The sequence below is a fragment of the Octopus bimaculoides genome, chromosome 9 (assembly GCF_046866305.1).
Source record: "Octopus bimaculoides isolate indiv1 chromosome 9, ASM4686630v1, whole genome shotgun sequence".
NCBI classification, from domain to species: domain Eukaryota; kingdom Metazoa; phylum Mollusca; class Cephalopoda; order Octopoda; family Octopodidae; genus Octopus; species Octopus bimaculoides.
The window spans coordinates 2,737,656-2,758,793 of record NC_142936.1 but is presented as its reverse complement, the minus strand read 5'-3'; the positions used below and the strand labels follow the sequence as shown (position 1 = coordinate 2,758,793).

General features: G+C 34.7%; 2 protein-coding genes across 53 annotated transcripts in view; both read left to right on the top strand.

The window, feature by feature from the left end:
- Positions 1–2,584, top strand: part of LOC106869147 (5'-AMP-activated protein kinase subunit gamma-1) — a 481,652-nt gene extending 479,068 nt beyond the window's left edge. For all 11 annotated transcript variants that reach the window (XM_089357018.1, XM_089357013.1, XM_089357011.1 and 8 more), the window contains one exon: positions 555–2,584. In XM_089357018.1, coding sequence (XP_089213144.1) covers positions 555–580 — 26 coding nt within the window. In that variant the 3' untranslated portion in view covers positions 581–2,584. The remainder of the gene's footprint in view (positions 1–554) is intronic.
- A 9,374-nt stretch (positions 2,585–11,958) lies between these two features.
- Positions 11,959–21,138, top strand: part of LOC106869145 (SWI/SNF-related matrix-associated actin-dependent regulator of chromatin subfamily D member 1) — a 74,596-nt gene continuing 65,416 nt past the window's right edge. For 16 of the 42 annotated variants that reach the window (XM_089357002.1, XM_089356983.1, XM_089356975.1 and 13 more), the window contains exon 1: positions 12,045–12,466. In XM_089357002.1, the coding sequence (XP_089213128.1) occupies positions 12,323–12,466 (144 nt within the window). In that variant the 5' untranslated portion in view covers positions 12,045–12,322. Of the gene's footprint in view, positions 13,060–21,138 lie in introns of all 42 variants that reach the window. The other 26 variants (XM_089357004.1, XM_089356994.1, XM_089356986.1 and 23 more) reach the window with 11 other exon arrangements.

The window sequence follows — 21,138 nt, the reverse complement described above, 5'->3', positions numbered from 1 at the left end:
TATTATATTCATTATATATATTGTTTCCGGTATAAATTAATATTACTAAGAAATATTACCTGGCACATTGAAAAAAAAATGCTGGTACGCCACATCAGATAGTTTGATAGTTTATGTGGCACCGGCACAAGTGCCCTCTTTGTGGGCACCGGTACAAGCACCCTCTTTGTGTGACACCTGCACAAGCGCTCTCTTTGTGTGGCACTGTTACATGCGCTCTCTTTGTGCGGCAGCGGCACAAGCGCTCTCCTTGTGTGGCACCAGCAAAAGGTGGCTTTTTAAATGACGCTGGCACTGGTGTCTTTTGACATGGTGCCAGCACGGGGCCTTTTTATGTGACAGGAACATTAACGATGCTGCTGTAGTAGGTAGGTCTTCGTGAGTAGAATGGGTCTTCTTGAAATTCATACTCACTTACGGATTATTAACCTAATACACCTGTGATATTCCTTCCTAGTCTTTTCTTTCATCTGTGTTTCAGTTGTCTTCTCTATTTCTTTATCTAACAAGATATTAGTTTTAATCAGGGATCTTTTTTTTTTGATTTTTTTCAGGTTTGGATCCCAACAAACAGGACTGATTTCTCTGCATTCATTTCTTTTAATCAATCCATCCATTTTAACCATCATCCATCCTAGTGCAACATGTATTCTACTAGAAAGATGGTGGGAAAAGGGGACAACTGAGATTTTGAGGATTTGCACACAAGTCTGCTAGTGCTTACTTACTAAAGTTGAAATGATTGGGTCTTGGCCATATTTCACTGTTGTCTGTTCCCAGTCAAATTGTAACTAATATTGTCTCAATCCCAGAAAACCTGTGTACACTTTCTCTCGTCTTTGAGGGATTCTGTTTACCTATCAAACAGTAGTGGCCTAGCTTACACCTAGCTTAATTATTTAAGCAATCGGGTCGTTGCACAATTTTTTTTTTTTTTTTCAAAAATCTTGGAGACACTTTTATCTCTTTTTCTACAAGATTTCTTGTAATTGTCTTTCAATTTGACTTACAGTTAATGTTTTGCACAGTTAACAAGAAAATCTTGACATGATTCTCGACTACCACTCTGTGCCACTCTTGATACCACAAAATGTATTGCTACCAGAATGTTTAATCCACAAACCATCACAAATGGCTCTCTATAGAATTTCTTTTAAATCCAGAATGAAAGTTAAAATCATAAATAACAATAAGTCTTAGAACTACAACTAGTTTCTTGTGAAATACATTCTTCTCAGATAAACTGACAGTACCAAAAACTTCAGTGTTAAAAAAAATGTAAAGAATAAATTGAAAATTTACATTTTTTTTGAATAGCTAATCTTTTTGAATAATTTTACTATATATAAGAAAATATTACTTTATTATGAATCAAAATTGTGATACATTTAATATTGGTTCTATTGTGTATCTTTTTTAAGATACATACATGCATATATATGTGTGTGTGTGTGTATATATATATGTATGTATGTATGTATGTATATATTCAGTTATACATATACTCCTTATCTATACAAGACTTTTTTTTAGACTCAGTTTTTCTGTTATGCAGTGTTGAATACATAAAAATCAATTGTTTACAATTAATTTCCAGTTGACGTACATGTGCCTTCATATTTTAATAAACAGTCATCGTTTGTAGTTAGTGGAACAACTCATTGACACCATCACAGAATACTGACTATGGGATTCGCCATCTTTAACATTCTCTAACTTTCATCTAAGAATACTTTAAAAAAACTGAGTGATTTGTTGTGGATGTGTGCATGCGTGTTTGGAAAATGTTATCATATTGAATTGTACAAAGATTGTCTTCTTTGTCTTTTTTTAATTATCACTGTAAGAAGCTAGTGCTGAATATGGAAAAGATATCTGGTATTGAAAACAAGTATTTGATATTTTAACAAACTTATCTGGATTTAAATTTAGCCATTTGTATTTTTGTTGGCTGTAATCTATTAATCTCAAATGTCAATAATAATCATAACATAAATTATTATCACAGCTAAAGTTGCCAATGCATTGTTGTTAAGAACCAAAATTATATTCAGTCTGTTTGTAGCAAAATGCTAACTTAACCAAGCTCAGTTAAGAAATTAGTTTAACGAACACTGTCAGAAGACATAATTTATCAAATCTAATTGATTTACGTCAGACTTAGATATGTTATGAACTTATTTTTGACTTTTAATATTTCCTTTCCTGGTCCTAAGTTTTACCTATGATTATCTCATGCAGCAAGTACTGATGTATTTCACTTCAAATTCTACACCCCAAAATAATCAGCTGGATAAGGTAGGGGACTACTAAGCCATGGATCACAAGTTCTTCTATCATTAAGTATTGTATATCTGTGTCTGTGGATAAGACCACTGATTCTATTCCTCTCAGTTTACCTGCTTGGATTATTATAGCTTCCAGGCCTTCAGCAAAACAGACTTGGGGTGGACTAGCATCCTGTCGGGGAGATTTGAAATCCTGTCTGATGACCCCACAAGAACTGGGTTTAAACACCCAGTCTGACAAACTTCTGTGCTTTAACAAGGTAACTCCTCTGCAAGAAATAGCAGCTAAATCTCCTTTAAATTCCATCCTATCTTCATAGGAAGGTCTTCTAATTGGTTAATGTCTTACTAGAAGTAGTAAACAACATAAACAGGTTGGTCATGGCTGGAGTGTCTTCATCGTGGCTATATTTAAGCTGAGGCTTAATACCTCCTGTAATTCATAAAATTGAGTTTTTTTTTGTTTTTGTTGGTTTGTTAATCACCTAATAATCTAACTGTGATATAATCTGAATTTGCTTAAATCTTCTGTTAAAGATTTCAAACTGATGTCGAAGGCAGAAGCAAAACAAATGGTACCAGACTATTATTGGATTTACTTTCATCCCTCTGTGTCTTAAGCTCATATCTAAGCAGAGTCTGTATTCTTTCATCTCTCTCTCTCTCTCTCTGGGATTGATTCTGCTAAGAATAAAGACAACTTAGGAATACATTCTTCCTAAAACATTCAATGTCTTTTATTTTTCCATTGAGTTCTTGGAAATGATTTTGATTTAGTAAACAAAGACACTTCCTAGGCAGATTGGTTTGACTCTTCCATTTTACGTCTTGTGGTACCATATCATGAATGGTTCAGCACTCTGGTGTGTGTGTGTGTGTGTATTCACACACACACACACACACCGTAATTCAAAACATCTGTACTTATGCTTGAAAAGACAGAAGAAAGTTTTTTTTTTCTTTTTTAAATTATAATTTACTATCCGTATTAGTAACGTTATTAAGAATACTAACACTTATTAAAAAATTATGTCTCAATACATATTAAAACAGCACAAAATTTTTAGAAATCAAATCATGGAATATCTTGCTTAAATGCTTTGTCTTTTTTAATTATAAATTTTAACTTTCACGCATTCCAGTGTACACACTACATTGTTTAGATACAAAATATACCCCCCAGCCCGCACCCCTTCTCTCCTACGCCCACCTAAACCTAAGCCCTGTGAGTGAAATTGGACAGATTGAAATCGTAGAGGCCCATCAGATTGACAATACTAAATTTGGTGGCTTAAAAGGTGAATATTTTTTTAAACCAACAAAATGGCCCAGGAAATTAACTTGCACCTTATAAACAGGTCAGGGTTTGTGGTGCAAGCAGTGGTTCAATTATTTCAATGGTTTGTAAAATGAACTGCAAATATTTCTCTCACAAAACTGCTTTATAGTGTTATTGCTGTTTTCTTAAGCAACCACATATATATTGATAGTATTTATTTATATATATAAAGTTATCAATAGTACTAGTTGTCATTGGTTCCATACTGGCCATCTCTGACGAGCACAGTTATTGGATCATCTGATGACCTAATATCCTGTGTGAAACTAGTTGGTAAGATCATCTGTAATGGATCTATAATACTGTATACTTAATATATACCCACTTTATTGACAAATATACAATTGTATATTTTTTCTGGTGTATGGATTCTTAGACAACAGTATTCTTTCTCTCTCTCTCTCTCTCTCTGTATATATATATATATATACATACATATATATATATATATATATATATATATATAGGAGCACTAGGCAAGAGGAAAATAGAGAACAGCTGGTGTTTTATAGCTCTACATTTTATTAGCTTGAAGCTATCAGTTATTTATTAAGCTATATAGTATGATGTCGCATTGGCTACTAACTTAATTTATAGGGAGATATTTAAACAAAATATACTTTATATTTTACCTATATTCAACTGTAATTCATAGTTTTGAGACAAAATTCCATAAAAGATTCTTGTAAAAAGTTTTTTAAGTTCTTGTGTGAAACATCACTTTGATATATCAATAAATTTAAGTTATAGTTGTCTTATAAAACCATTTTAATTAACATTTATTTCAGAATTTAGCTACATTGTGTCAGTGATGTATTTTAGCTTGAAACATAGTATGGAAAGGATTAAAGTGTTAGTATAATGGATCTGAACTCATCAAAACTTTAATCTTTTAGCATTGTCAAAGTGATGCTTGTTTATTCCTGTTATTTTGAATTAATCATGCATTTTCTCATAGCTTTCAGAATTTTATGAGGTAGCTGTTAATTTTTAGAATGATATTCTATGGTAATTGTAAGGGGGCCCATATCTGGCCAGTTTGAACATAAGACAGAATATTTTGGCCAGTTTAAATGCAAAAAGGTTTAAATGGTCTGACAATAGTGAGAACTGTGAATATCAAATGAAAGTTCTTTTTTAATTTTCTTTAGAAAGGTTGTTTTAAAATTCAAGTGAACCTTGTAAGGTGATGTACCGGATAAGCTGTCAAATAAAGCACCTCTTTGGGAGTGGTAGACATAATGTATTGTTTAGTTCAGCGTCATCTTTGGTATCAGGTTTTGGGTTTGAAAGCAAACCAATATTCTGAATCACTGCTTCTTACTAAACCATAAAAAAATAACATATAAATAGTTTGTGAAAGAATAATAATAATGTAAAAGAATAATATTAAAAATGTACTTTAAAAGTATTGCATTTTGTGGCACAAAAGACACATGGGCATATTAGAAACACCGCAATTTCAGTAGCAGATATTCTGGACAAAAAAGTTTTTAGTGCTTTAAGACTTATGGGAAGTTCAACTTTATAGGACCTGGGGGTGATTTTTTTTCTTTTCTGTAATTGCTTCTTATATGTCAACAAAAGGGTATATTTTTGTAGAGGAACAAAAAAAAAAATCAAAGCATCTTCTAAATGCTTTTTAATTTCAATCATCAGATGATGAATGTAAAAATCTAACAGAAGAAACATATTTGCTCAAATGTCTATTGCAGCTTTTAAGTTTGTTATTTAAGTGTGAGGGAGGTATTTCCATCAGATCAAATAAACACATTAAGATTATTTACACGAAATAGCAGCAAAGAAACTTGTCCAAGTTGAGGACTTAACAGATTTGTTTCATGCTGGTAGCAGTACTGTGGTATTGTAATACGAGACCAAATTTATATTCTGACAGTTGTGGTATGAACTACATAAATGAACGTTTCTTACTTCATCTTATAATTGGTACTGATAAAAAAACTATTATTCTTATTGGCAAATGTGATATCTGGATTTGTGTGTGTATATATATATATGTATATGTATATATGTGTATATATATATGTATATATATATATATATAATTTTTTTTCCCATACTAGCTTTAATCAAGACAGGGATGTCATTAATATTATTCAGGAAAAGTATTGATACAGTGTTCAACTATATACTGCTGAACAGAACAAAACAGCAAAAAATTGTTTTTGATTTTTTTTTTTTTTTTTTTTAACTGAAAAAAAGTGTGTGTGTGTGTATGTCTTATTGTTTTTTAAATACATATTTATAAATTCTTAAACTCTGACATTTAAATCAGTTACAAAAACATCAACAGACTGATGATCTCCCTTTTCCAAATTTTCCCACATGCCATAAGCCATTTTCTTAATCTTAATCACATATGGTAATGAAGGTTATTTCAACATTTAATATTTCTGATGAAATTCAAAACTTTTCTGGATTTTTTTTTATGTAAACTTTAGGATTGGTTGTAAAGTACATTTGCAAAGTGGAAGCAGTTTAGATTTGTGGACTTTGTCATGTGACATCATTGATTAACATAACAGAGATGGTTTTTAAGATAAGTGTATGGAGGAAGAATGCATTTCAAAAATCAGATCCAACCAAAACTAAATTCCATTTTCTATTCCTCAAGAAAGAGAAGATTGATAAAACAACCACCAGTAATACACTGGGTTCAAGTCAAACTTCTAAATTTCTTCAAAAGAAATTATTTCCCTGCAGCCAATCAAAACTAATTAGCACAAAATTAATGTATTAATTTATCAGATAATGACTTTTAACCATTTTTTATTTCTATTGGAGGGGAGACGTGTAATTGATTTCATCAATTCTAGTAATTGACTGTCACTTATTTTATTAATTCTGAAATAATGGAAAGAAAGTTTGGCTTTGGTAAAATCTAGACTCTGAACAAAAGGAATGAGGCTAAATCCTGCCAGGCATTATTATGTGCAGCACTTTACCGTTTCTGCCAGCAACATTGGTTTTTTTCTAATTCTGTCACTTTTAATAAAGTGGGAACATTTTTGGGGAAATAAATGTTGGTACAAAATACCTTACTTTGATTGTTCTGTTAAGATATATAAAATAACAATAAAAATATATATATACAAACATTAAAATAAGTGACAAATCAAGATATTCTTTAATTCTTTTTTTTTTTTTGATACACCTTGATTTGGGAGATCTTCAGAATTTGAGCAATTCTGTTCATTCTTTAATTAATGATTAGGTAAATGCTTGTTCACACACACACACACACTTTTCAATAGAAATGAAAACTGATTAAGGGCATCAAAAATACATTTAAACAATTTATTCTAGTGATATTAAATTGAATGAAGTGTTTCTTATACTTTTTTTTTAATGTAAATGTAAATAAACAGTTATTTCACATTGTATATTTCTGAAATAGAATATTTCTTCCCTTGAAAAAAATTAGTTTTCTAACTCATTAGCAGCTGCCAAAAGACATTTGCCTTTTTTGGATGTATTTTACTTGATTTAGGCAGCTCAAAGAGAATCTAAGCTTCTTCCAAAATGGGGAACATTGTTAGTTCTAGTGGCTGTTAATATGCCATGCCACTAATTTGGTGATGCAACTAATATATATATATATATATATATATGTGTGTGTATATATATATATATATAGTTTTAACTATTTAGTAAATTTTTGAAGAGAGATAATAAATTTGTATATGAAATGTATAAACAGAAAAAAAAAAAAGCTTTTTCTCTCACTGTCTGTGTGTGTGTGTGTATAATTATGCATATATATATACTTACATCTATATTTAGAATTTAAAAGGAGAAATTCCATGCATACATATATATTTTGTGATGTACAGCCAAAGGAATTGAATGCAGGGTTTTTAAAAAAAAATTATGAATTACCCTGTTTTTAATTTTTTTTTTTTTTTTTTATTAATTCATTAATCTTAGAAAAATAAAATATTTGGAATTAGCCTTCAAATATATATATATATTTATTTTTGTTTTTGTTTTCTTTTGAAATGCACTCATAATATTGTGATGGTTATAAATTTCATTGAGGATGCTTGCTTGGGTGTATAATATTGTTCATCTAATGCACAACTCATCAAAGGTGCATGTGCAGTACATAGAATTATGTACAAAAGCCAGGAAGGTGAACAGTGTATGAGTCATGATATACAGGTGTGCATACGTATGGAGTGGGGGTGCATACCAGGTGTAGTGTTGGGAATTTCAGGAAGCATGGAGGTTTTAAAGGATGCAATGTCTTGGCAACTAACAACTGATGCTGGGAGTTTGGAATTGTAGATGCTTTGAAAAACAAAAAAATCAAGTCGAAAAGAAATTAAACATTAAAAATTTATCTGCTATTAAAACTGACAATTGTGGCACTCCATCAGTTACAACGACAATGGAACAGCCTGCTCATGAAATTAATGTGCAAGTGGCTGAGCATTCCACAGACACGTGTACCCTTAACGTAGTTCTCTGGGAGATTCAGTGTGCCAAGGCTGGCCCTTTGAATTACAGGTACAACAGAAACAGGAAGAAAGAGTGAGAGAAAGTTGTGGTGAAAGAGTACAGCAGGGTTCGCCACCAACCCCCTGCTGGAGCCTCATGGAGCTTTAGGTGTTTTCACTCAAACACTCACAACGCCTGGTCTGGGAATCGAAACTGCGATCCTACAACCGTGATTCCACTGCCCTAACCACTGGGCCTGTGTGCCTCCACAGAAAAAAACAAAACTAGTAAGAGTTAAGAATTGGTGTCAATTGAAAATTAAAAGATGTTTTAACATTACTTATGATTAGATTTATAGCAATATTTCACACTTGCATTGATTGACTCTATAGAACAGCAGTTCTCATCCACGGCCCTTCAAGCAGTCTTCTAGCAGCCCTCAATGGTCTTCTCCCATTAAACATAATAAATGTTTCTTTAATTGCCTTGTTTTACTTCTTTTTTATTTATTTATTTATTTTTTTGGTGAGGCCCACTGAAAAAAATCCAGGTTTTGGATCTGACCCAGTTATTAAAATGGTTGAGAACTACTGCTTTTGAAAGTTTTGGTAACAGGAACTTTAACAGTGATTTTTCCCACCCTTCAACCAGACAAACAGCTTACAACCTGTTGCGCAGTGCTATTAATAATAATGGAGAACCATTGAAAGCTTGGATGGGTGTCAGTTGAACCTGCCATGGATATAACTTGATTTATTAATGCGTGTGGCACCTTGGATGAGTATTTTCTACTATAGACCCAGGTTGACCAAAGCCTTTTGAAAGGATCAACCCATGCCTGCATGGAAAACAGACGTTAAAGGATGATGATGGTGATGAAACTGTGTGTGCGCGCGTGCATGTGTGTATGTGTTGACATGTGGTAAATGTACATCATAAAAGCATAGTTGTCCGTTTCGAGCGCCTTGCACGAAAAAACGTGTCAGGCTACGGGGAAATATTACTGACATTCCAATATATTATTTATCCCCTAAAATTGAAACAACTGGATTTTAATGAGTTGAGAATCTGCTGGGTCTGTTGTGTTTTCGTCGGTCAGCGAATCCACTGATAAAAAAACGTTATTCATATTTCCACCAGAGACCTAAATGGCTAATTGTTTGTCGACTTCATCAGTCCCTGACAAAGTCATGTTTGGATAGTTTAAACTTGATTTTATGTCTGAATGGAATGAATCAAGTTCAGTTCGTATGTAGAGAGACGGTGTTTACGAACGCTGTCAATGTTCCTGTCACAAGTACAAAGGGGAATAAAACACCGCTAAAAGTTGACCAGTCCCAGAAATTCCTTCAGCTGACAAAGTGATACAAGAGCTGAGTAATCGGGTCCCGTCACCATTGATGAAATCACAGAGAAGAGTCAAGGAAAGAATTCCCCAAAATAGCACTTAATAGGGTTGATGATAATCCAGCACTGCGTCAGATTCTGAAAAAGCTGATGAATTGGTCTTCGATGGAGTTGAAGAATCAGCCAGTTAAATGAAGACATAAAACAAAACTCAACGCTGTTCTGCCTTACGATGTCCAAAGAACATTCATGGAAACTCCGGAAAAAAAAAACCAACGGTGCAGCATGTATGTACAAATATGTGATTTGTGGAATACGAAGACGTCTGGCTTAAGTTAGAGAAGTCAACTGACAAAGATTCAACAGACTGAAGTTTCTCTCCTTAGAATCTAAATATCATTGCTTTTATAAGAATCAGGTGATATTCCTGAACATTGTCGGGGAAAAGGCGGGTAATACATTATCTACAATGCATCGGTCCTCTCCGTTCTTCTCTGTGGAGTGGAAACGTCCCCCCCCCCACTAACGAAGACCTTGGCAAAAAGGATCGACGTTTTCGGTGGCAGAGCCCTGGGGACCACCAAGAACATTAGATGGTACCATCACATTTCCAACGAAAAGCTGTTAAAATATTGTGTCGTCGTGGCATTCCGTCGCTTACGACGACGAGGGTTCCAGTTGATCTGATCAACAGAACAGCCTGCTCGTGAAATTAACGTGCAAGTGGCTGAGCACTCCACAGACACGTGTACCCTTAACGTAGTTCTCGGGGGATATTCAGTGTGACACAGAGTGTGATAAGGTTGACCCTTTGAATTACAGGCACAACAGAAACAGGAAGTAAGAGTGAGAGAAAGTTGTGGTGAAAGAGTACAGCAGGGTTCGCCACCACCCTCTGCCGGAGCCTCGTGGAGCTTCATGTATTTTCGCTCAGTAAACACTCACAACGCCCGGTCTGGGAATCGAAACCGCAAGTCCGCTGCCCTAACCACTGGGCCATTGCGCCTCCACAATCTTTTGTGTATTGCAGAAGCATAAGTAATTTATTGCTGATAAATTTTAACAAAATCTTATGTGGAGCCCTAAAGGGTCCTATGGACTCTAGTTGAGAACCACTGATCTTCATTAAAAAAAAAAAAAATAAAGGGTTTGAATCATAAGTTACCATTAATACAACCACCAATCAAGGGAACTTTTATGCAGTCACTTGCCTTGCTAGAAATAGGAGACAAATTTCCCTCAATTAACACATCATACCGTTTGGAATCCATCCGTAACATTGGATTATAGTTCTTGATAACCAGACCTGGTTACAGGCAAAATGCCTTTGATCAAGGCTGGGGTTAAATAACAATAACAACAATATCGTCACTATCATAACTCACGTATCAGATAATGTTGTTTCGGTTAATTATGGAACACAGTGTAAATATTATTACTGTTTATTTTCCTTCAGATTTTACAATCAAGATGCATAGCATAAATGAATAGATTTATGTTACTGAATAATTATATTCCCTGTGGACTGGGGTGGAACAGACCGGGGTGACAATTTTTCCGGTGGAACAAATTAGGCTGGCAATTCTTCAGATGAAGTAGGCTGTAGTGACAATTCTTTAAGAGAAGCAAGCTGTTGGTGGTGTGACGATTCTACTGGTGGCGTAAAACTGAGGTGGGTAACGGTTCCAGGTGGAACAGGCCAGGAGTAACGATTCTTCAAGTGGACATCCTAGTGCTATAATTCTCCAGGTGATCAATAGAAATATATTTAACAATAAGGTGGTGCTCCAGCATGGCCACAGTCAAATGACTGAAACAAGTAAAAGAGTAAAAGAGATTCGAAAGAATTTTACTTCATGCAGTCTCATGGTCTACTATCTTTTTATCTGAGTAAAAATTACGATTCTACACCAAATTCTGCTCCACCAAATGCATATGCTGACCAACTTTAGCGAACGAGAGTTGCCGTTACGCAACTCTTTATGCCTCTCTTGCATAGAATGTAAGACTCCAGGTAAATCTTCAGATAATTTAGAGTATACTCCGAATTTTTACACTAAAATCGGACTTTTCTCGAGTAACTTGCGTTATTGTATTATTACATGCATCAATAAAAAAGAATCAAAACCAAAATTCGTTTGCAGAAATAGTTTCCAATTTTGTAAACTCCAAACTGGTTATCGTTAAAAATATGAGGAAATCGTTTAAGATAGTAAAAAGAATAGTAAACTCTGAAAAGAAAAGAAGTGAAAGAAGAAACGAAGACTTAGAAATGGACGAATGCAACGGAACCAGCAGCATGGCATCTCAGAGATTCTGCAGCCAGACATAAGGAAGAAACTCCAAGCCACGAGGGAAGGTGAAATGATGTAGAAGATAGAGAGAGTAAGGGCATGTGAGAGAGGGGAAAAGAAAGAAGGTAAGTAAGTGAGTGAAGGAATCTAAAAAGGAAGGAAGAGAAAGAGAATAATCAAGAAAAGAAAAGAAAAAAATGGGTGGAGCTTAATTGTCTTTACTCCGCCCCCCCTTTTTTTCTTTTTCTTCTGTTGGTGAGAACGAGGCTAATGTTGCTGCTGTATCCTTCTGTAATTATTATGCAGCTCTCGCCCGGAAACCGGGGCGAAAATCTCGCGAGATTGAATTGCGCCGGGAGCAGGAACAGCAGCAGCAGCATCAACAACAGCAGTAGTAGCAGCAGCAGCAGTACAACAGCAGTAGTAGTAGCACCAGCAGTAGTAGAGAAGTGGTAAGCGGCGGGAGTAAAGGGACAGAATACAACAGACAAGGAGAGAAAGAGCGAGAGCGAGAGAGAGAGAAAGAGAGAAGAGCAGAGAAGTGGTTCAAAATTAACAGAAAAAAGAAAAAAGAAAGCAAAGAGAGAGCGAGGATGCAACATCATCAGATGACTATGCAACCACAGCCGCCACCGCCGCCGCCGCCGCCGCTACAGCAGCAGCAGCAGCAGCAGCAGCAGCGCTATGCCCCTCAGGGCCCGCCACCAATGCGGTCATTTTCGCCATCAGGATATCCAGTAAGTAATAATATATTACATATGTAATCAGGGTTTGCAAGTGGGTGGTGCGTTTGGAACTCGGTTTGTGCCAAGCCAGAAGAAGGAAGGAAGGAAGGAAGGAAGGAAGGAAGGAAGAACCACAGACGAAGTTGAAGAAGAAGAAGAAGAAGCAGACAGAGAGAGGGGGAGAGAGAGAGAGAGAGACGGAGAGACAGAAACCTGCATAAAGGGAAAGAGAAAGGCCTCGCAGAGAGAGAAGGAAAGTGAAGGACTGTCTCGCATAGAGAGAGAGTGAGAGAGAGATATATTTATAAAGAGAGAGAGACCCCTTACTGACAGGGAGAGAGGGCGACACAGATATGTAGATAGATACAGAGAGAGGGGGAGAAAGATACGGTCAATCAGAGAGAGAAAGAGGGCGAGAGAGAAGGAGAGAGAGACAGTCTGACATATTATAGACACACATAGACAGATATAAGTTATTTAAGACGTGGGGAAAAATCAAGGCAAGGCTACGCGACATCTTTTATATACGACGAGGAAAAAATCCCTTTTTGTCTGCGATGGTATCTGGACAACGAGCGGAGCCGAAGAGGAAGAAGGAATTGAAGGTTGTTACAAAAAATCACACTCGCACACTCATCATATCTATTTTTTTTTAATGATTTTTTCAAATAATTTTTATTTATGTATTTTTTAATTTAAATTTATCTATTTATTTTCACAGTATCCTATATAAAATTACATATATATATATATCTAATATATATATTTGTTTCTTTTTTTTAATTATATAAAATTAGATTCTATTTCATAATTTGTCTCATACTTTCATATACTATCTCTGTGCTTTCGTATTTTTATCTATCTCTCTCCCCCCCTCCTTCTATAACTCTATATCTTTCTCCTTCTCCCTCCATCCCCTCCCCATTTTCATATAATCTTATCACTCTATTTTTTAAATCCTCCCCCCCTCCTCAAACTCCGTTTCTCTCACTTTCAATTATTTCCCCCCCGCTCTATGTATATATCTACCTATCTATCTACGTCTTTTGTCTTCTCTTTTACTCTTTCTCTCTCCCAGCCATCCGTAATAATCCCCCCCGACATTATTAAACACTCATATTACACACACACACCGTGTATATATATATATATATACACACACGTCCCTGTCTCCCCCCTCTCTTACACTTTCTAACACATTCTTATTGTGGCAGGAGGAATCTCTTGAAGGATGAAATAATGGGTGGATGTGTGTGTGTGTGTGAGTGGTGAAGATCGTCTCTATTATTATATAAGATTTGAATTACAATCATGCAACGAGGTGTGGCGAGGGATGCTGACAATAATAATAATAATAATAATAATGGTGGATGGATTTTTATGCTACAATTATTCTGACCATTAATACTTTTACATTCAAGGTCATGATTTTACAAAGGGTGGATAGATTCGATGCCTTTAGCATGAAATTAAATGCTTACATCCAACAATCTCAACCGGTTCCCTGTTTATTAATTATTATTATTTTTTAGGATATTGATATTAAATCATTTATTAAAGGAATAAATTTTATTTTGGGTTATATTTTAAGGAAGTTATTCGGCATATATTGAATACTTAATATTTCCTTTCTGTTCCCTCTTAATTTGGATTTTTAATTTTTGGTTAATTAGCTCATAACTCTTAATGATTGTAAAATTTGCCCCTGATTAAAGACGGTTGTAATACACGTGTGTGTCTGTATATATAACATTATATATATATATATATATATATATATATATATATATATATATATTCGTTATTTGGTATTTTAACTGAGGGAATTATAAAATTAACCAACGAACGTGTATATATATATATATATATATATATATATATATATATATATATATTGTGATTTTTGCTACCCTGGTATCTTTTAACCAATTTATTTTGTCCGAGTTAATTATTAACTAAGAGAAAATAAATTATTGGCTAAACTGGCAACATGACCATCCCCAAGTACAACAATATATATATATATATAGCTAGCTTATATAAAATTTTCGTTAATTTTTAATTAATAATGGTTATTAGTTCGCCTTTTTTTCCTGCTAAATACCGTTTTATCGTAAATTTCCTTTTAAATAATAGTTTCTATTGTTCATACCTGAATGTGAGTGTGTATAAATGGAACAGAATTTTTTTTATGTGTGTGTGTATATAAGTTAGAAGTAGATTTAACTTTATAAATTTCACTAAATTCAGCTTGGTTTATCATTTACACACACGCATATTGTATGTATAAGTGTATTATTTATGTCCATATATTCATGTATATATTTACTTATGTATGGCGATAGGTATTTCAGTTGTTACATTGCCTGAATATGTATTGAATTATTTAGTCTAAGTGGCTGAATATTCCACGGAGACCGTTATCTCCAATTTATAATTTCCCAGACAATCTTGGTGACACAATTTTTGACCAGGCTGGTCATTTATTTGAATTACAATTACAGAATCATCTCCAGGTTTTTCTAGAATGCTTGGACTCTTGACGAAGATGAATGATGCCATGCAACAATAGATTTAAACCGGCGGGCCTGATTATTAAACACTATAGCCATCTATATATAATTTCTGTAACATATATATTTATATATATACTCTGTTTTATTATTCTGCCAAGAAATACGGATCCCATTCGCTGCCATATTCCTCTGTTAAACTCCATTTGTCTCGTATCTAGACCTTATTTAATATCGTATTAATATCATAATTATTATTTGTTCCAGTTGTAATAATGTTCGGTTCACGTCGTCTTTTGCTTTAAATACCCCTTGTCCCCTTTTCATTATGAAATTCAATTATGATAATAATTAACGACCAGTATTTAGTATCTGTTATATTTCGGTAATGTTCTTGGTAACCATGCTGTGGGTGTGATAATCTTTAATAATCTCATAAATCTTGAGCATATGTATTGTATTTATTAATAGACGTTCTAACCGTGACGTTCCCTACATTGTTCGATGTATATTTATGACAGTATGTGGGTATTGTCGGGTGGTTTGGTTGCTATTTCCAGCCGCTGGAACGACCGTGTGGCGGTTCGAGTTATTATAAGGTTAAATCGCAGGTCAGCTTTGATCGAGCAAAGCTATGATCAAAACCGTTCCAACCATGACCATCTTGTAGATTTTATATCTAGGCCTACATTATCCAACGTGCTCCTTATTTTAAACAGGAGAGTGTAATTTAGCGTGGGATTTGGTTGTTATTTCTAACAGATCGAACGTTCATGTAGAGGCTTCCTCGTCCTATTTTCCATTAATCTCAAAACACCAGTCATCGATTTTCATTCTACCTGCATGTCTGGCACATATTTACTTTTCTGCCTGTTTATTGATAAATAAACAATAGGCTCTTCGTTATTTCCCCCCAATAAAATCAAAATCATTCATCAAAACGATGCCCGGTCAAGGCCAGACGAAGCAAAGCTAAAGAACCATAAAACTTCACCCTTAAAAGACTTCTATTCCCGCTTTAGTTCTTTCTCTCCTTCCACTTCAGACATCTTTTCTCTTGTCTCATTTCTAAAAATCTCTTCTAGAATTTGTTCTAGATTCCGAATAATAAATACTCTATATGACATTTGTTTTATTTCGTTTTGTTTATAGAGTTTTAGTCATCATCGCCGCAAAATAAACCTTTATTTAACTGTTCCTTGTATGGTTTTTATATATTAGATCGACCTAGAAATCCATTTACGAAACAAGACGGAAACTTTACTGGCAATTTTTTACATCGTATTTTCCCCTCTTTCTTTCTCCATTATTTTCAATTATTAAATAACTTATTATTCTGTAACTATTCCTCTGATCATATATACAGTTAATGAATCACTCAGACAAACGAAGAATTATCAAATTCTGAGATGGATAAAGATGGTAAATAAGACGGTTAATCTTTAGAGGTTTTTTTCACTCCTTTGTTTCTGTTTTTTTTTTCAGAGGGAAATTTTTTTTTCAAAAGTTAAGACTTAAACAACACAAAATACATCGAGAATTCATTTCATTACACCACACTATAAAATAATATACATTAAAACTAAAACATTTAGATTTTGCATTCTGGATTTTATTTTCAAAATTTGTGTGTTTGTCTATATATATGTGTGTATATATCTATATGTGTGTGTGTGTGTGTGTATTGTATATAATGTTTGAGTGTACAAAGTGGGGAAAAGATTCGGTAAATTGAAAATTTACCAAACATTCTCGATACATGGTATTTTTTGGGTATTAATTCGGTCGAACTCTGCTTATTGCTAGTGATTATATAACTTTTCAGAAAACGTTTTATATATATATATATATATATATATATATATATATATATATATATGTGTATATATGTATATATATGTACACACACACACAAACAAATAGGAAAGTTTCAGCTCGGTAACTTCAACAATTAGTAGATGTTGTTTTATGAAGCTTTATTTGTTTTTGGTTTTAGAAATAAATTTAGGTCAGATTTAACAACAAAAGAAATTATAGAAGCACTCCCAATTTACCAAGTTTAACTATTTTCTCAACTTCTTTCTCATTTAATAATGATTTCTAAAATTTCTTTGATGCAGTAATTGTTTTTTCTTTATTTATTTAACAAGGCATAAATAATTATTTCATAAAAATATTGTCTGAAAGCAGCTCCCGATGAAGTTAATAACTTCCGTTGACTTTCGATTCATAGTCACAACCATTATAATATTCTATTGACATCACTAGTCATTCTCTGTCGTTTTACCCATAAACTCGTTCTCTATTACACTGTCTGAAATTTTTATTTTACATATTATATATATATGAGTGGTTATTTATGACTGGGACATAGAAATTATGTTGTCAAATAGATAATGAATCCGATAAAGTCCTGGTTTCGTTTTTCGGCCACTACTATTTAGATTTCCGTTCTGCTCTTGTGTGTCGCTTATGTTCTTTATAAAACTAGGAGTGCCATTCAGTTTCGTTTCACTTACTCGTAGAAATATTAGTATTTAGAAACTTCTTTGACGGGGATATTGTATTGTTTCTGGGGGCAGGTATTGGTTTATGTAAAGACTACAGCCATAGTTCTCAACTATGAGGTCGAGTTAACAACGACGGATGTTCGTTCTCCTAGAAATAACAGCCAAATCACACAACACCGTCTTTCAAAAAAGACTTCCTTTTTTATTCTTTCAGGGTCGATAAAACCTGTACCAGTTGAGAGTACTAGGGCCGGTGTAACTGACCTGTCCTTCCCCCCCAATTTCTGGTTTTGTGCCAACATTTGAAACCATTCATATTCAGACAGAAGGCTGGCAGAATTGTTAGAGCATCGGAAAAATGCTTTGCAACATTTCCTACATTCTTTTTTATGTTCTGTGTTCAAGTCTCACCTAAGTCAATTTTGCCTTTCATCCTTTGGGGTCGAAAAGAATAATGTACCAGTCATGTACTGGAGTCGATGTAATCGATTTCTTTCTCCTCTCAAAATTGCTGGCCTTGTGCCTATAGGAGAAAGGATTATTATTATTATTATTATTATTATTATTAAGGTGGCGAGCTGGCAGAATCGTTAGCAGTATTTCGCCCGTCGCTACGTTCTGAGTTCAAATTCCGCCGAGGTCGATGAAATAAGTACCAGTTGCACACGGAGGGTCGATCTAATTGACTCACGACCTCCCCCCCCCCCCACCAAATTGCTGCCTTTGTGGCACAACTTGAAACTATTATTATATTACAGAATCGGTACAGCTCCTGACAAATGCTTTGACGCCATTTAGTTATGTCCCTTTACGTTGCAAACTGTCTTGTGTCTTTTTCAGGGCTGTTAAAAATAAATAGGTGTCAGACACTGGAGTCAGTTTAATTAAATGTTCTCCTTTAATATTTCTGAGATGGTTCCAATATCACTGATTAATAGAATTGTGGATAATAGCAGAATTGTTAGAATATGAGGGAAGTTGCTCTACAATATTTAGTTCTGTCACTTTACATTAAATCTCGATGGTTTTGTTTTGTGTTAAAATGTCTTATGGTATTCAGTGGCACTCATTATGTTCTTAGTTCAAATCCTGCTGATTTGGAGGACCGGTAGAGTGCCAGTTAAAAACTGAAGTCGGTTGAATTGACTAACCATCTTTTGCAGTTTCTAGCTTTGTTCCTATCTAAGAAAAAAAAATTCATTTTTGGGATCATTAAAATGAGGACCATTTTAAATGTTCATCAACATCAACAACCTCTGGCCATTCCTGTCTCAAGTCCTGTGCCTCATCAGGCCAATTACTGGGTTTCCATGGTGTGTAAGTGGTGAAGATCACAACATTGACTCTGGATAGGATGCTAGCCTGTTGCAGGGTTACTCATTTACCTCTGAACGAACTGGTGCTTTGCTTCAGAACACAACACACTGCCCAGTCTGGGATTCGAAACCATGACCATGAGATCATGAGTGCAACACCCTAACCACTAGGTCACACCCCTTCAATTTAAATACGGGTGGGTGGTGGCAATTAAAGAGACCATACTGTTCCTCTCAAATGTGTGGTATTGTGCTTGACTTACTCATCAAAAACAAGCTTTTGTAAAATTGTTGGACAAAATACCTTGTTTTTTCTAGAACAAGCTTGATGGACGTATGGTGAAAACTGTTCTAGGATTACATTATCCAGTGTGTCCTTTCTTCAAGACAGTTGGGTGCTATTTGAAGGATGTTTTGGTACTTATTCTAGCATGTCAAGCAACAATGCAGATTCTCCCATTTTTGTGCAATGTGAGATTGTCGTCTCATTCTGTTGTTGACATTAAGCCTAACACCTTTCCCTGCCCTTGTGTGCCTATTACTTTATATAACCCTAAAATATCTCTTCATTTCAGTTTTAATCTGCTTCTGGTTCAGTTCTAGCTGTAGATCCGTCTCCAAGTCTCTTATTTACCCTTTGACAGCTGCTTGTGGTGGTTTGTTGTAATTAGTGATGCTGAGAAGAGAGATGGTGTTGTTGAAGTTTAATTCTGTACTCAGTGGAAAGGGTTCTACTGGTGTTTATGAAATCTGTTACTGTTATAATGATAGATAGGTTATAAGAGGGTAATTAATGGATAGTTTATCATGTGGTTGTCATAGTCAGGTATGTGTAGGGTATTTGTTCTCCTCAGCTTGGATTGTTTAGGATGTAAAGGAGGTGCAACCCTTTGGCATTCAGATTATTCTATCAAATGCTTATTAATTCACATTGTTTTGAATTAACCATGCATTATCTTGTAGCTTTGAGATTTTGGTGATGTGATTGTTTATTTTTACACCAACAGTGTAGGGTAGGTGTGAGAGGCAGGATTTGGCCAGTTTGAATATAAAGCAGGTAGACTATTTTGGCAGGTTTAAATACAAGAGGGTTAATTGTAATATTACACCTGTTCTTGTATTACCTGTTGTTTCAGTCCGCTCAGCTGGCAAAAATGAGTAGTACCTGTAATTCAAAAGGGGCCAGCCTTGTCACACTGAATCTCCCTGAGAACTACGTTAAGGGTACACGTGTCTGTGGAGTACTCAGCCACTTGCATGTTAATTTCACAAGCAGGCTGTTCCGTTGATCGGATCAGCTGGAGCACTCATTGCCATAACTGACGGAGTGCTAGTTGTTTTTGTACCATCTACTCTACAGCAATTCATTTCAGTCATTTGATTGCTGCATTGCCTTTGAGTGTTTTAACTGAACAAATCAACCCCAGGACTTATTTTTAAGCCTAGTATTTATTCTGTTGGTTTCTTTTGCTGGACCACTAAGTTATGGGGACATAAACACCAACACCGGTTGTCAAGCAGTGATGTGGGGACAAACAGATATTATTAATCATTAAAAAAGTGTATGGTATGCGTCCGGTGGTTTGCCGGTAAAGCATGTTCACTGGCTTAGTGTTTTTTAGGGATTTAATTAATGAGAGAGAGATGGAAGATATAAGAATCTTTATTGATCACTACAGTTGTTTTGACCCATCGCACCAGCTGTTCAGTATCCCACACACAAGAGATCGATGCTAGATGGGTTAAAACAATTGTTGTGATCAATAAAGATTCTCGTATCTTCCATCTTCTGTCTCTCTTATTAATCAAATATATATCGTTGCTATTCTGTTAAACTGCCATATGTCCAAATTTGGCCAAATGCTTGCAATTGCCAGTTCTTTTGCTCAAAATATTGTATCTCCAGCTGCTTCAGATGCCAAGATATGAGAATTGTCAAAGTGTAGCAGAACAGTTTAGCATCTTTCAAAAATGTAGTAAGTCTCACATACGACAGTTTTACAAAAATATTTCTGACTGAAAATATTGTACATGCATGGTGTTGCGGTTTTATGCACCCAACAAAGCTGAATGTAAAAAGAAATGGAATGGTAAAAAAGCAATATTTTGGACTTAAGACACTTTTGCATAATAGCAACAATATCTATCTATATATATGTATATATATATGATGGGCTTCTTTCAATTTCTGTCTACCAAATCCATTCACAGGGCTTGTGTTAAGGTTTACTGTTAATAGTCACAACAGGGGGTTTAAGTGTTACAAGGGAGATAATGCTAGCACTTGCATCTTCTCATGTTATGAGGCATGGCCATGTGGTTAAGCAACTTGCTTTGCAGCTACA